Genomic DNA, 14,261 nt, shown 5'->3' with positions numbered 1-14,261 from the left:
ATATATTCAATATTAAAACAATTATAGTTACATAATATTCGATAAAATTAATTTTATAATATAATGAAAAGATTATTTTTCTTCGATCCGATAAGACAGTTTGATTTGGGTTTTATAACTATGATAAAATAATAATAATACAAAAAGGTAGAAACAGAATATGACATTCACACCCACCAAGAAAAGCATGAAATATACATTGAAAGGCTCTGCGCGGAAGAAAGCTCTCGTCGATGAGGTCCTTCTGAAGTCAAAAGGCCGGCCGAAGCTTGAACGCTTGCGGACATGCGCTGCGTTGTGTTGATGAAGAAGCTTATCACAGCAGGTGAGGAAGACTCTAGTTCTGCTACAAGTACTAGCAAACAGAAAAGAATCTGTAAACCTATGGAAGGCACGAGATATGAAAGAAACACTAAGTTCTCCGTAGAACTAACACTTCATAATGTACAGACACAGAGCAACTAGAAATCCCCAAGTTGGGTGTCGAGAATAAACATATAACTTAGATAAGTAATCAGCAATCGGTCCGTCTACACCGATGACAATTTTTCACTGATATCGTTTCAACTATTTCCTACCAGTAATATCTAGAAAGTAAAATGAGTTCAGTTTCAGCAGCACAGCGTTTGATCAAAGCACAAAAGCAGTTAAAAGGTATGACCTTGTTAACTTTCTGGTCGTGCTGCCGGAAAACTATCTCCAAGATAAAAACAGCTGCTCGAAATGAAATCGAATCAGATCCAGCGGTCGAGCCACACTCTTGCTTGGGAAGAGGTAATCTTTCTTTTCACAAACGTAGTCTAAGAACTCCATAAACAAACAGATCTGATCATGTCAAGTTAGCGACTTTGTAACCCTCTGTGCATAAGCTACTAAATGCAAACTGGAAAGTAGCCAGGATTTTATCCTATCATCACCTAGTGTTCAAGTCCAGCTCCCCAGCTTCTCGCCATTCACCTTGTTCTCCGGTGTCTCCATTCTCAGGTTCATTCTCATCATTCAAAAAATCCTCTGATGGCTCTTCATCCTCTCTTTGAGCATTTCCCCACCCATGAATTTCGTCCATGTTACCTGCCTGTTCTTGCCCCATATCATGGCCAGAAACCTCGTCACCAAGGGAACCAGCAGCGCCAGCCCTCACTGGGGCACGAACATACATTTCTGCATGGGCCTGGGCATCTGCTCTAGCATGTTCAGCCTGAACCATTGCCATCCGCATCTTGGCCTCTGCTGCTTCCCTACCAGCCTTCTCTCTGGATTCGATTTCTGCTCTTATTCCTAACAGAGCTTGCTTCTCTTCTTGCATTAAAAACTGCTCCATCATAAGCCTCTCCTCTGACCTGAATTCTCCTTGTGCTCTCTTTCTTGACATTATGTTGAAAGCAAGGACTTGTTTCTCAAATGTAGTGGTAAACTCTGCAATCTTTGTGAGAACGTTGTGGTCCCATTGCTGGATCCGTGAAAATATATGACCAGTGGTATCACTATCAAGGATCCTGTCATCTTCTTCAGCTTCATAATCAGATACCACATGGTATGGCAGCAGCCTAGAAAGTCAGAAGCAAACGATCAAATGAGTCCTATTTCTGGACTGCAAAATCAATTGATCCAAAGTCATGCAGTTTCCACATAATAAGCTATATGCTAGTAGTCGATGAAATGGTCCACAACAATAAAGAGCTCAGCAGCAAAAACTATTCTCAAAAAAGAAAAAAAAAAAAGAAGAAGTGACAGATGTAAGTAGAATGCAAGTGCAATGAACACCTTAGAAGCTATGCAAAGTTATTAATTTACTGTTTTCTCAATCTCAGGTCTTAGAGCAACATAAACCAGTCATACAGAAGACTTTAGTGCAAGACAGTAATCTGATCTGTCAAAGACTTGATCATGGTAAAGATCAATAAAAAACACCTTTCACATAATGAGAATTCCAATTTATCTAGTCTTGTGGTTTCCTCAACAAAATGCTACAAGTCACTATATAAAAATAGTATATGACAAGTATTATAAAAATGAAAAACTAATAAAGTTAAAACAATATAATCCACATGCAAGTATAAATACTACCAACGGTATTATAAACACCAAGTAATCCTTAAGAACACAACAAAAGTGTAAAGCTTCCCAGATAGTGATGCTGGAGAAAGCTGCAAGAAATGGATCCGCCGTATTAAAGTACTGAAACAACATTTAAGCTTGCCTTAATATCTTCCAATATCCCAAATATTTCTACTTAGCAGTTTAAACTATGGACCAATTACATATTAAACCTTGTGCCCTTTGTCTCTTACAAAGGTTTCTTCTCATGAATCTCTCTTTTTTATATAGCCTAGTATCTTTAATCTAATTTGTATTAGCCACAATACAAGGTGATTTTATCAAAGTTGAAGTAGAACAGTTGTAAATGCATCTTACTCTCATTCCATGCTTCAATCTCACCTTTTATTTCAGTGCCTTAAGTCCATAATTCATTAGTGAAATCATGTATATATCTCAGTGAAGACTGGCATCATCATTGGACTTAATGAGAAAGACCTTTTTTTTCCCCGAAATATACATAGCTTGAGGTTAAGGTATATATGTGAACCATTTGCACTCATTTACAAAGCAAAATTTCTAGTTGTTAACATGCAGTATAGTCTGGGGAGAACAACCTAGATCTAGGTGCCCAACTAAATGCCTACAGAATACCTTGGGTTCACATACCTACTTAATCTCAAACACTTAAAATTATGTTAGTACATAATCATTTTCAGTAACTGAAGAAGTAATTATTGGAATACTACAGAACACTGACAGTAGAAGTCACTTTGGTGGCCAGTTATCCATGCAAACAACTTAGCCATGGTCTCTCCATATTTTTGGATAATGTCAAACTCTCAACAAACATGTGATACAGGAGTTAAGCAACAAGAAAAAAAGAGATAGGGAATGGAAGAGGCACACTAGATTGCTTTTGATCAAACATGTAGACTATAAAAACTTAACCAAACAACCAAACATTTATATATTATAATGCAGCCTGCTTGCTTTACCAAAAAAAATTTGTTATTTGCTTTCTTAACCAATATTTCATTTGTTACGGTTCCAATAATGAATGTAAGAAAGTTTTTTCCTTCTTTTTGTTCTAACGACAAAAAGTAAGAAAGCAAGTGAATCCCGTAATTCCTCATCATCCAATCAAACCTCCCTATCGTACTGTCTCAATTAATAAGCAATTTGTATACAGACACTAAATTTAATCTTGCACAAAGTTGACAAATGTGGAACTTAACACTCAACACTTGACAGTGGTACTATGGAGATACTTGTTCAAAGAAGATACTAGAAAGATTAAATTTCAGAAATGAAGCAGCAAGATAAACCCTGAAGGTATTCTTTAATGTCAAAGATAACTATAAAGGTTAAAGAAGATTAACATGATGAAGCTCACTGTCAAGAGATGTTTTGCATGAAAGATCATCTTAATGTAGTAACCATGCCCGGCACTCATATTATCTAAAAAAAATACCATGGTGTTCGAGCAATCTATTAATTTCCTAGGCAACACTGAGGATGTTGGATAAACAAGCTGAACCCAAACCCCAAAATTTACATCATAACAAGAGATCTTTTGCATGAAAGATCATCTTAATGTAGTAACCATGCCAGGCACTCATATTATCTAAAAAAAATACCATGGTGTTCGAGCAATCTATTAATTTCCTAGGCAACACTGAGGATGTTGGATAAACAAGCTGAACCCAAACCCCAAAATTTACATCATAACAAGAGATGTTTTGCATGAAAGATCATCTTAATGTAGTATCCATGCCAGGCACTCATATTATCTAAAAAAAATACCATGGTGTTTGAGCAATCTATTAATTTCCTAGGCAACACTGAGGATGTTGGATAAACAATCTGAACCCAAACCCCAAGATTTACATCATAACCAACAAGAAAGGACATGATTTCTACGACAAAAGTAGCTTCACTAGAACATAAAGGATTCCCTATAATCTGGATCAGTTTATCACCCTAGTTTGGCCAGCTGTGTCTAATCCATAATTTCTTACTAGATTGGCCATAAAGATGCCACTAGCTTCCTTGTGGTACAAAAGATTGTCATCGTTGGTTAGAACAAGAAAAATAGCTGCTTTCCTGGAATTTAGAGAAATGCCTAGTTCTTGCAGTCTGGCTTGATTGTTACCTCCCGATCTGGCTACCTCTCAGTAAACAAGATGCAAATATTGCTGCTAATTAAGCAAAATTCAGGAGACAGATGTTGAGTTCCAGTAGAGCCACCAACACTCTCTGCAGATGCCCCACCTATTCCTCCGTTATATCGATCTGTAGATCCTAATTTCCCCCAACCCTTTTAAAACCTAGCTATAAACCGTAATTATTTCCTCTACCAACATCAAACTCCAAAATCCTCCTTTTAGAAGAAAAAGGCGAACAGGCAACGAAACCCTAAGATCGCAAGGGAGCTACAGATCTAAGATCCAACAGAAGAAGGAAAAGAAACGAAACCCTAGAAAGGGGGCATACCTGAGCACGGCATCCTCAACGGAGGCGAAGGGGCGTTTGAAGTCGGGGTTGCAAACCATCAAGGCGTCCTTCTGCGCCATCTCAATCTCCAAGGGGTTCCCAGGCCTCCCGACGCCGACCCCGACCCCGACCCCTGTCGCCGCTGGCCTCGCCGGCTGGGACTGCGAAGCATGGTGGTGGAGGTTGGAGGAGGTAGGCGGCTGTGAGGAGGAGGGCTGCGCCGGCGGAGGAGTAGGGGCCTGGAACTGGAGGGATCGGAGGCCGGGGGCGCGGAGGTGGGCGTCGATGTTGGAGGGGAAGCGAGACATGGCCTGCTGCTGCTGCAGGAGATTATAAGGCGATTGGTGGTGGGCAGATGGCTGCGATTGCTGCTGCTGCTGTTGCTGCTGCTGCTGTTGTTGCCGTTGCAGTTGTTGCTGTTGTTGGAGCTGGAGTTGCTGCTGCTGCATCAGGAAGAGCTGTTGCTGGTGCTGCTGCAAAAGGAGCTGTTGCTGATGTTGTTGATGATGCTGCTGCTGCTGCTGCTGCTGCGCTATGGAATTGGCATTGTTGTTGCTGTTGTTGTTGGCCTCCGCCATGTCTCTTGGTCACGCTCGGTGCGGGATGCTTGTTTGCCACCGAGCGAGAAGGCCACAAGGGTAATGGGGGGTAAGGGGCTAAGGCACAATAGTAGGTGAAGGGACGGCTGGGATGATGGGATCCGTGCTGGAACGGACAGGATTTGATATGGTGGCGCCACATGAAGGGTGGATTAGCCGATGTAATAATGTCTTGGGGTGTTCATATTGGATACCACAGCCTCCACCGTTCTTTTGTTCTTGATTTGTGATTGGAATCCCCGTCTGAAATTAAAACTTATTGCAAAAAAAATAATTAATAAGTGAAATTAAGTATTTAAGATGATAACAGATATCGTATTTTGTTTGTTAGTTTGACGCGCACATGATCTCGTGAATACCGAACACCGCAAATGCTCGAACCACCGTTCTCCCCTCGTCTTTTAAATGCCATCGCCTGGGACGACCTTTCCCTCCTTACATCAGATTCCATGGCGCTCAAGGCCGTGCATATCGACGACGTTACGCTCGACCAGCCACCGGAGCCGCCGCCGTCGCCCTCTCCTCCTCCGCGTCCTTCCGCCTCCACAAACGTTGATCCCACTCGTCTCCCTCACTCGCCCTGTCACTTGGAAGTTGGAACGTCAATGGGATGAGTGGGGGCGGAGTGGGAGAATAAGGCGGAGAGTCTGGAGGTGATCGGGCACCGTGGGAAGGGGATCAACGCGCTGGCTTAGACGGACCCACGGCTGAGGGAGGTGAAGGAGAACTCGCTCCGCTCCTTCAACGAGGCCGCTCGATTCCCCCATCGACTTCGTGGAGTAACCATACCTCTATTGATCCAACCGACTTCGTAGGATTCTTTCGGGTGGTGATCGAGCAGCTTTCCTTGTCCACGAGAACCCTAAACAGAATAAAGCTCAAGGCACTGAGTAAAGCAGTTGATGCGGAGTAAGACAACCTTGACGAGCAGCCGGGGGAGGCGTAGGTCGTCCGGGAACGGGCGGTGGCGTGACCGCTTGGAGGGTCACGGCCTCCGACGACATCGGGCCATGGAGAGCTTGGCAACGAAGAAAGCATGGGCGAGACCGGTCGATGAGGCTTTTTTGAAGGCCTCAAAGAACCGGGCCGGGCCGGACTAAACTTTGAGACCTTCAGACCACCTTGACAACCGGATTGTTGTGAGGACTCTGGCCCACGGCGACGACTAACCACGAGGGAGAGAAGAGGCGGTGCACTGGGCAACGGCAGGGAGAGGAGGTGACGTGCTGGGTGGTAGTGGCGAGACGAGGTTGAGGGAGACAGCTACAACGAGATCGATGTTGCATTGGTACTATTGGAACATTAAATTTATCTTTTTATTCTTTTTATTTTTATTAATAAAACTAATATTATTAAGATAAATAAATATAAATATTTTATATTTATAACTATAAGGATGTTAATATAATTTTTTTAAATATAAAGATCAAAAAACTAAATATGACATAATTAATATGTAATTAGTCCATCAAAATTTATGTGCACATTTGGGTCAAGTAGAATTTGCCCTTAGATTCAGTTCATAGTTCTTGTGACCTTCCAAGTTTCTGGTCCAAACCTACTGATTGAAGCTTTTGTTGTTCTATCTGTTATTTATCTTGGTCAAGTCACTCATATCCAAACAAGTTATTATTTGACATGGATTGATGGCCCAAGTTGTGTCACTGCAAGAGCCACACAAATAGCAGATTGTTTTCTTCTGCAAAGAATAATTCATCAACTGTTATTATCTTTCCCTAAGAGAAATTGACAGGTTGATGAGATCCATCACATTATAGCTCACAACTGTTGCTCATCCTCCTGAGCAAGGAACCTTTATGCTTGTATGCATGTGCTGCTTAGATCATGGGGACAGGGTGGTAGTAAATCCAGAAGCATTGACCCAAGTTGCATTGTGAGCTTCATTTAGTTATAAGAAATGCCTTGTTTTGTCAAACAAGCAAGCACAAGAAGCTTTTGAACACCAAGTTCTTAGTGGGAAGACTTGAGATATCTCCTTTACCTTTGTTGTAAACTATATCATCTCCCCAGTCTCTTTGAAGGTTGGATCCACATTTGGTCAATGGTTTTAAGGGAAATTACTTTGCAAGATTGGGCAAAAGAAGATGAAAGTGACTTAGGAGAGAGCTTGCAATGACAAAGTACACTTATGTAGAATGAAACATCATGATAATTAAGATTACTGAGTCACTTCTCATTTTGTGACAGGAATAATAGCTCAAACATAGTAGCAAAAAAATTAGCTGAGGCAGGTTAAATGAACAATATTATTTCAATGGCCATGAAATTTTGTGATAATGCCAATTCACAATTTTTGAGTGCAAGGTGATAAAGGCTCCTAATGCAATACTGCAAATTCTAATAGATGTGGAAGGGAAAAAAAAATTCTTAGCTATAAATTGTTCAAAACAGTTTGTCCTAATATGTAGCCTGCTTAATTTAAAAAAAAAAACTATTCACAGATTCGGCTGACGTTTACAAATAAAGAATGTTGTTTTTCTTCTCAATTACTTTTTCTGTATTTTACCAAAATATTGTACAATCTAGTCATCAAAGTTCAATCAATTCAAGATATTTGTAATTCCTCTTATTTGTTTTGGCAAGTCTATCATTCATGTCAAAAAGAGTTTTGAATACCTAACTGGCTGCTGTTCACTTTCAGCTGTATAAAGATAAAGAAGGTTTGGATTTTTATTTAGATTTTTTAGACTAACAGTGCATGATTTAAATTCCAATACAAAAAAAAAAAAAAACTTAGGCTCACAGGCAAACCAAGAAATCGAATAATGTTAGTGTTACTTGTCACTGAAAAATCTAAGTTCTGATTTGTGGCGCTACCAATCCTTGATTTTTGTTATGAAATCAATCAAAGATCAAGAAAAAAATATCAACACACTTTGATGGGTAACACAGAAATGCACACTATAGTTATCCCGAAAATCCATCTCTGTTTCCAATTAAAGTTATTTCAAATATAGAATCATGATTCTCTGAGAGTTCCTTTTCTTTATGAGCCAAGACATGAGGGTCTGATGCTAGTGTTGCCCAACACGGAACACTAAAGAAAACCGAGAAGCACTACAGTAAATTTTAATCAAGTTTCATATTCTTCTGAAGATTCATGCATTCCCCTAAAAGTCATGCAACCAAGGCTAATTATCACAAAAGCATAGGGGAATGATGTCATTTGTGGAAGTAGTTAGTCAAACTTGGGAGGAGGAGAGACATGAGAAACATGTCGCATAATCTGCAATGCCAGTCACCATCATGAATTCTGTCTTCCCTTATAATTCCAATTTTATGTTTGTCTTTTATCGCAAAGAAAGGCATTTTGATATGTGTTCCTTCCAAGGAAGAGACTCAAGGATAACTCCGACATCCAACATCACAAACACATGAACACACAGAAATCACAATTCCACTCTTCCAACTCTTCTCTGATACCCACAAGTGGGACTGTGACGTTAGATGCTTCCCCAAAGGAGTAATCAAGAAAGTGAGAGCCATTGAAGCAGAGACTGAGAACCATAAAATGACTAAGACTTTAGGTAGCATAACAGTCACTAATTGATCACGAGAGTATCACCCTTTTCCGACAATGGCAGATCTGCTATCTCAGGTTGCTTGGCTGATTCAACTAATGCCCACATCACTTTGGTTGATTCAACTACATGCTTGCTGCTTGCTGACTCATTCAACTGTAGATGGCTTGTGGATGGTGAATTGTGAGGTTGCAGAGGGGTAGCACCTTAACTTATCATGACACCTGATCCTGATATCTATCTATGCATTAAGCATGCCTCCTCTGTAATCAAGTTGTACTCAAGTCCCAGCAGATGTTCCACTTTAAGACTTGGACATGCTTCGATCCCTATCGAAAATTGTGATGCTTCTCTATGTAGGATGATGAAACAAGCCAACCTATTCATATGTTCATGTAGCCATGTAGGTAGGTAAGCTAGCCCTAAATTCCTTATGGGACAGCAGATGCTAGGTCCAAATTTTGACTCCGTGGAACACAAGAAATGCCCAATAGGGTTGATTTCACTTGCTTGCTTCAGTGGGAAAAAAAAGGACCCATTAGGTACTTGTTTGTTGTTAAGTACAAGAAACAAGAACAAACAGATATTTCTGAAGCAGAAATGCTTATCTGTGAAGCCCTATGACCCCATGCCCTATGTTACTTGCTGCCCCTCGTCCCACCATGTGCAATGCTCTACCCAATTCTCCCCTCAATGTATGAGCTTCTCCGGCTCTATCAATTGAAATAAACAAAGCAAGGGCAAGGCAAGCAAGAGAACACATAAAAACGGATCTTGTACCTCGTTGACGTCCTCTCTTCTTCTTCCTCCTCGGCCCCTCTTCGATCCCTGCACGCAAACCCCCTTGACCAGAAATAATAATAATAACAAGTTGTGAATTATCTAATGAGAAGAAAACATCAGTAGCTACACTCATGTTTTACACGGCCGCATGTTGGCTGTAGATAGCACACCTCGAGCGCACTTGTTCTTCCCGTATCTCCACATTGCAAGTGGGACATGACATCTCTCCCTTTCCTCCCCTTCGTCTCTCTCTTGGCAAATGAACGGGATTGCCTTCCCCCTACGGCAGCAGCTGAGGCCATGCGATGTCAATGCCGCAGTTTCCTCCACACACGCATGTCGTTGCCTTGCGCTGCCACAGCTTTTCCCCTTTGATCATGTCGATTTCTGGTGGAAGTTAATGCCCTTTCTTCCACTGTGGTATTAGATATGTGGTTGGGTTAGCGTCATTTCCACGGTAGTGGCAAATTTGTCATTTTGCCCCTGTTGTCTGCGGTTTCGGAAGCAAGTAGGTCCACTAGTCCGTGGCCAACGCGCATCCGAATCACCATTTATGCCCTCTCCAAGCTGCATATAACTACGCTTTGTGATGCGCGGGGATGTCTGATCACGGAAGATGGACGGGCGCGATTGGATCTTATGGCCCGAGGATGGTTTCGTCATAACAGAAAAATACACAGGTTTTATCTCAGGCCAGGATGAGTCGTCGTAAGACTGACGTAATAATGAAATGACTACATTGCCCTTTCAGTCATCGCGAAACCTCACCTAAAAGTATGAAACTTGGTGAGGGTAATTTGGTCAATGATAGATCGTAAAAGAAGAAAAAGAAAACACACCCTTTTCCTTTTTTTTTTTTTTTGTTATTTCGATGTGAAACATTAGTCTGATTTGATGTGCTAATTTACATCAAATATTTTTTTCAATATTTTACTATAATTAAAAGGAAAAAGTTCTTTATACATTGGTCTATTCAATTTGACTTCTTCTAATTAAAGAAAGCATTCTCCAGTTCCATTTTAATCAATGATTCTTTTTGTCTTCCTACTCCTAATCCTATATATACATATATATATACATATATACATATATATATACATATATACATATATATATACATATATACATATATACATATATATATATATATATATATATATATATATATATATATATAGAGAGAGAGAGAGAGAGAGAGAGAGAGAGAGAGAGGAGGAGGAGGAGGAAACTCTTTTGAGTTATGATGGGGTTTGTTGTTGGAGTTACTTCTCCTCCTGGAATTGCTCTGGCAGCAAGAAATATAGAAGAGGAAGAAGTCTTTTTTGCCCTGTTTCCTTCTTCTTCAACCTCTTAAGAGGAGAAGTTTCATATGACTTGATATGTTCTCAGATATGTGAATCGCTGTCACCAGACATGTTATTTATATTTGTTTAAGATGCGTCAAAGGTTTGAGTCCGGTTCACGCCACAGGAGTCGTCGCCTTGCGGCCGCAACCTCTCCTATAAAGCCCACCACCACCACCACCACTACCTCACCCACATCCCCACCCCCACCCACGCTCTCGCCCTCTCCACCTCCTTGTCCACTTGCTCCCTGCACCTTCTTTCCGCTAACCGGACGAAGAAAAAGCATGAATCGACCTTAAGCTCGACAAAGAGAGACCTCGCTGTCGTTGGTGTTGCTGCTGGGTGCAGTAGTTTCTTTCCTCTGTTTCCTGGTTCGAGTTGCAGATGGACAGGAAGCCGAGTGCTGTTGCGAGGCATGGAGTGCTGAGGCTCCCACCTGGGTTCAGGTTCCACCCCACCGACGAGGAGCTGGTGGTTCAGTACCTTAAGAGGAAGGCCTTCTCCTGCCCATTGCCTGCCGCCATCATCCCTGAGATCAATCTCGCAAGACTCGATCCGTGGGACTTACCAGGTGCGTCCTATAGCGATCCTTACTGTACCTGTAGCGGTGACTGAAGCCTTGTCCTCGCGGTGCTCAGGTGGGTGCGAGGAGGAGAGGTACTTCTTCAATCTGAGGGAGGCGAAGTACCCCAGGGGTAGCCGGTCGAACCGGGCGGCGAGGTCCGGGTACTGGAAGGCCACAGGGAAGGACAAGCAAATCACGTCTTCCCGGTGCAGCCAGGTGGTCGTCGGGATGAGGAAGGTTTTGGTCTTCTACCGGGGAAAGCCCCCGACGGGGACCAAGACCGACTGGATCATGCATGAGTACCGGCTCGCCGGACCTGAGACTAGACCCTGCATCTTCCCCCAAAGAAAGAACTCGACTCATGTGAGCTCTCCGTCTTCTTCCTCTTCGAGAATCTACGGTTTACCGGTAACTGTGTCATCTTTGCTGAGTCCTATGATGCTTATGATCACGCAGAGTTCGGTAGATCCGAGCGGCGACTGGGTGCTCTGTCGCATTTTTAGGAAGAAGAGGGCTACCAAGATGGAGGTCGGAACCGATGAAGCTGGTGAAGAAGACGAAGACCCCATCACACGTGATGGCTTCATTGATTTCATGGGGCAGAGAGGTGGCGATCAAAGTCATTCCACATCATGTTCATCCGGCTCGAGCTGCGTCACAGATCACTCCGATGGATCCAGCAGTACCGGAGAGGAGACCAGCTCTAGCAGATCACTTCCATAGGGACGAGAGGACTATCAAAATTCTCTGTATCAGTGTACAAAACCTCGAGTCTCCTCTTTTTTTTTCTTCGGAAGCCAAAGTCTAAATAATCTTTGAGCTATTGACTCTAGGATCTCTAGTCTTCTCATCCACTTGTAAGTGAGCTTTACGGAGCAGATGAACTGATGGTTAATGTGGAAGAAGTGTTCAGTGTTGATGCTGCCATGTGTCCCATTTTCTCCCATATTTGATATTCCCTCACTGTGGATGGCATCTGCCATGAACAGAGGATCCTATGCTGCAGCAGAGAGAGAGAAAGAGGAAGGAAAGGTGAGCAAGAAAGAGGAGGCATGATTCCATTTGGCTTGTGAAAGAGATGCCATGGGCCTCCGGGACCAGCTGGAAGAAGAGGGAGGGTGTGTGAGCTCAGATGCTAGTCAATGGCATCTGGGTCCCAACTTGGCCAAGAATATTTTGCTCAAGATTTTGCTTTGACATGAGGGAGGTGGAGCTCACATCAGATTGAGACCCATGATTAGTATTGTGTTTAATGTCCATCTCCACTCCTGACTTGGTCAGATGGGGGCATCTGTATCAGAGTCTGTAGAACAGTGGCCTCACAAGTGACAACTATTCTTCTACAGTCACAATATTAATTGTGGAAGAGCTGCTCCAAATCAACCAAATAGTACAGAGTCATGAGATGCTGTATTGTATGTCTGGCTATACATTTGGGTTACTCTCTCTCTCTCTCTCTCTACCTCTTCCATGGACCACTCTTGTGATAACTTCTTCTTCTCCAGTCATCTGTGCTGATTCAAAAGCTTGGAACGGTCTGGATGAGGACATGGAGTGGACAATCATTTGGATGGTGTGAGCTACTGCTACTTTTAGTGATCTGATGGAACATTTATCCTGTGGATGACTCAATGATGCAACTCTCCTTGGTCCACAAACAGCTCCAATTTAAGGTCATATCCACTCTATTCAAGAGCTAATGGTGAAACTGTTGATGATCATATATCTCCATATAACTTCTGACACTGTGCTAGTTTGCTGAATTCTGCAAACTTGGATAGACAATGATACTGCATTCACAGAACGCAACACAGTAAAAGGCTGGAACTGCTCCATGAAGGACATCCATGAGTGTTTGCTAGCTTCACGAACACACAACACGATCAAGCTGTGGTGGCAGCATGGGACAAGTAGCAAAGCTCCAAGCTTGCAGAAGGTGGAGGCACATGGGAGACTGATGCAGAATTCATTGCAGGCTGCCCAATACATTTGGCAAAGGCATCCATTGATTGCCACAACCAAAGTTTACAGAGATGAGGCAATTCTTAGCCAATCTCAACTTAATGACCCTAAAAAGTAGACACCACCCTCCTTTACAGGGATGAACAAAGAGTTCATGTGTCAGAACCTGACAAAAGCTGATCTGCAACCTCGATGACATGGTATCCCAGCTTACCTTGACTGCAACAATGGATGGTGTTGCAGTATTTTAAGGTCACACGACGAAGGAAACAAGATGTTCTGGAGGCTGCAATATTTTACTCAGACATGGCACAGATAAGAAGAACAAGGAGGGCAAGCAATAATACATAAGCTAACCTATGAAGGTGGGCAGAAGAAGAAGAAGATGGAGGGGATCTGAAGCTGCCATGAACAATGCATGAGCAGTATAATTAATTGCTTACGTGATTCCCACGACATGAGGCTGAGATGTGCTGCCGCTTAGGGTTTCTTGTGTGTGTGGGTTTGGGATCAACATCCCACTAAGGGTTTGGGAGTTCGTCCACGACACTACCTGTGTGTTTCCTTTCTCCCATCCCCGGTTCAATGAACGCTCTCTTGTACCCTTGCAATCCTCCTTGTCCCTTTCCTACCATGATAGCCAGATGATCTCACATCCTTATTCAACTGAATCACCTTTTGGTTTCGGCTTCTTCGTTCTAGAGGTTCTCGTGAAGCAGTCAATCCATTAAACATCAGGCTGGAGTTCTTTTATTGTCTTGTATTTGTCTTTGTCTGTACTGACCACCACCTGATGAGGGACTCTGAGCTGAACAAGAAAGAGAAGCATCACACTGCATGCCTTCATCATCCAGTTGAGAATTAAATGAATGGTGGTTGTAATAGCCATCATCAGTATGCTGAAGAAAGGAAAAGAAGAAGAAGAAGGTGT

The 14,261-nt window shown here is 42.5% G+C and overlaps 2 protein-coding genes across 2 annotated transcripts; one reads left to right on the top strand and one right to left on the bottom strand.

The window, feature by feature from the left end:
• Positions 1-401: 401 nt before the first annotated feature.
• Positions 402-5,385, bottom strand: LOC103987989 (mediator of RNA polymerase II transcription subunit 15). The gene is made up of 2 exons (XM_009406475.3): positions 4,534-5,385; positions 402-1,547 (listed from the first exon to the last, which is right to left on the bottom strand). The coding sequence occupies exons 1-2, from the start codon at positions 5,109-5,111 to the stop codon at positions 914-916; spliced, it is 1,212 nt and encodes a 403-aa protein (XP_009404750.2). The 5' UTR covers positions 5,112-5,385; the 3' UTR covers positions 402-913.
• Positions 5,386-10,978: 5,593 nt separating this feature from the next.
• Positions 10,979-12,287, top strand: LOC135676402 (NAC domain-containing protein 83-like). The gene is made up of 3 exons (XM_065187530.1): positions 10,979-11,374; positions 11,442-11,731; positions 11,825-12,287. Exons 1-3 carry the CDS (start codon positions 11,188-11,190, stop codon positions 12,089-12,091), a joined length of 744 nt encoding a protein of 247 aa, XP_065043602.1. The 5' UTR covers positions 10,979-11,187; the 3' UTR covers positions 12,092-12,287.
• Positions 12,288-14,261: the final 1,974 nt, after the last annotated feature.

Source organism: Musa acuminata, chromosome BXJ1-6, assembly GCF_036884655.1.
Source record: "Musa acuminata AAA Group cultivar baxijiao chromosome BXJ1-6, Cavendish_Baxijiao_AAA, whole genome shotgun sequence".
In the NCBI taxonomy this organism is placed as follows: domain Eukaryota; kingdom Viridiplantae; phylum Streptophyta; class Magnoliopsida; order Zingiberales; family Musaceae; genus Musa; species Musa acuminata.
This window is presented reverse-complemented; position numbering and strand designations above follow the sequence as displayed.

What these genes read in the sequence shown, in the direction of transcription:
- LOC135676402 (XM_065187530.1), top strand. Translation starts at nt 11,188, where the DNA reads ATGGACAGGAAGCCGAGTGCTGTTGCGAGGCATGGAGTGCTGAGGCTC. An exon ending in CGATCCGTGGGACTTACCAG is followed by an intron (nt 11,375 to 11,441) that starts GTGCGTCCTATA and finishes CGCGGTGCTCAG; the next exon opens with GTGGGTGCGAGGAGGAGAGG. An exon ending in AAAGAAAGAACTCGACTCAT is followed by an intron (nt 11,732 to 11,824) that starts GTGAGCTCTCCG and finishes ATGATCACGCAG; the next exon opens with AGTTCGGTAGATCCGAGCGG.
- LOC103987989 (XM_009406475.3), bottom strand. Translation starts at nt 5,111, where the DNA reads ATGGCGGAGGCCAACAACAACAGCAACAACAATGCCAATTCCATAGCG. An exon ending in GTTGAGGATGCCGTGCTCAG is followed by an intron (nt 1,548 to 4,533) that starts GTATGCCCCCTT and finishes CTGACTTTCTAG; the next exon opens with GCTGCTGCCATACCATGTGG.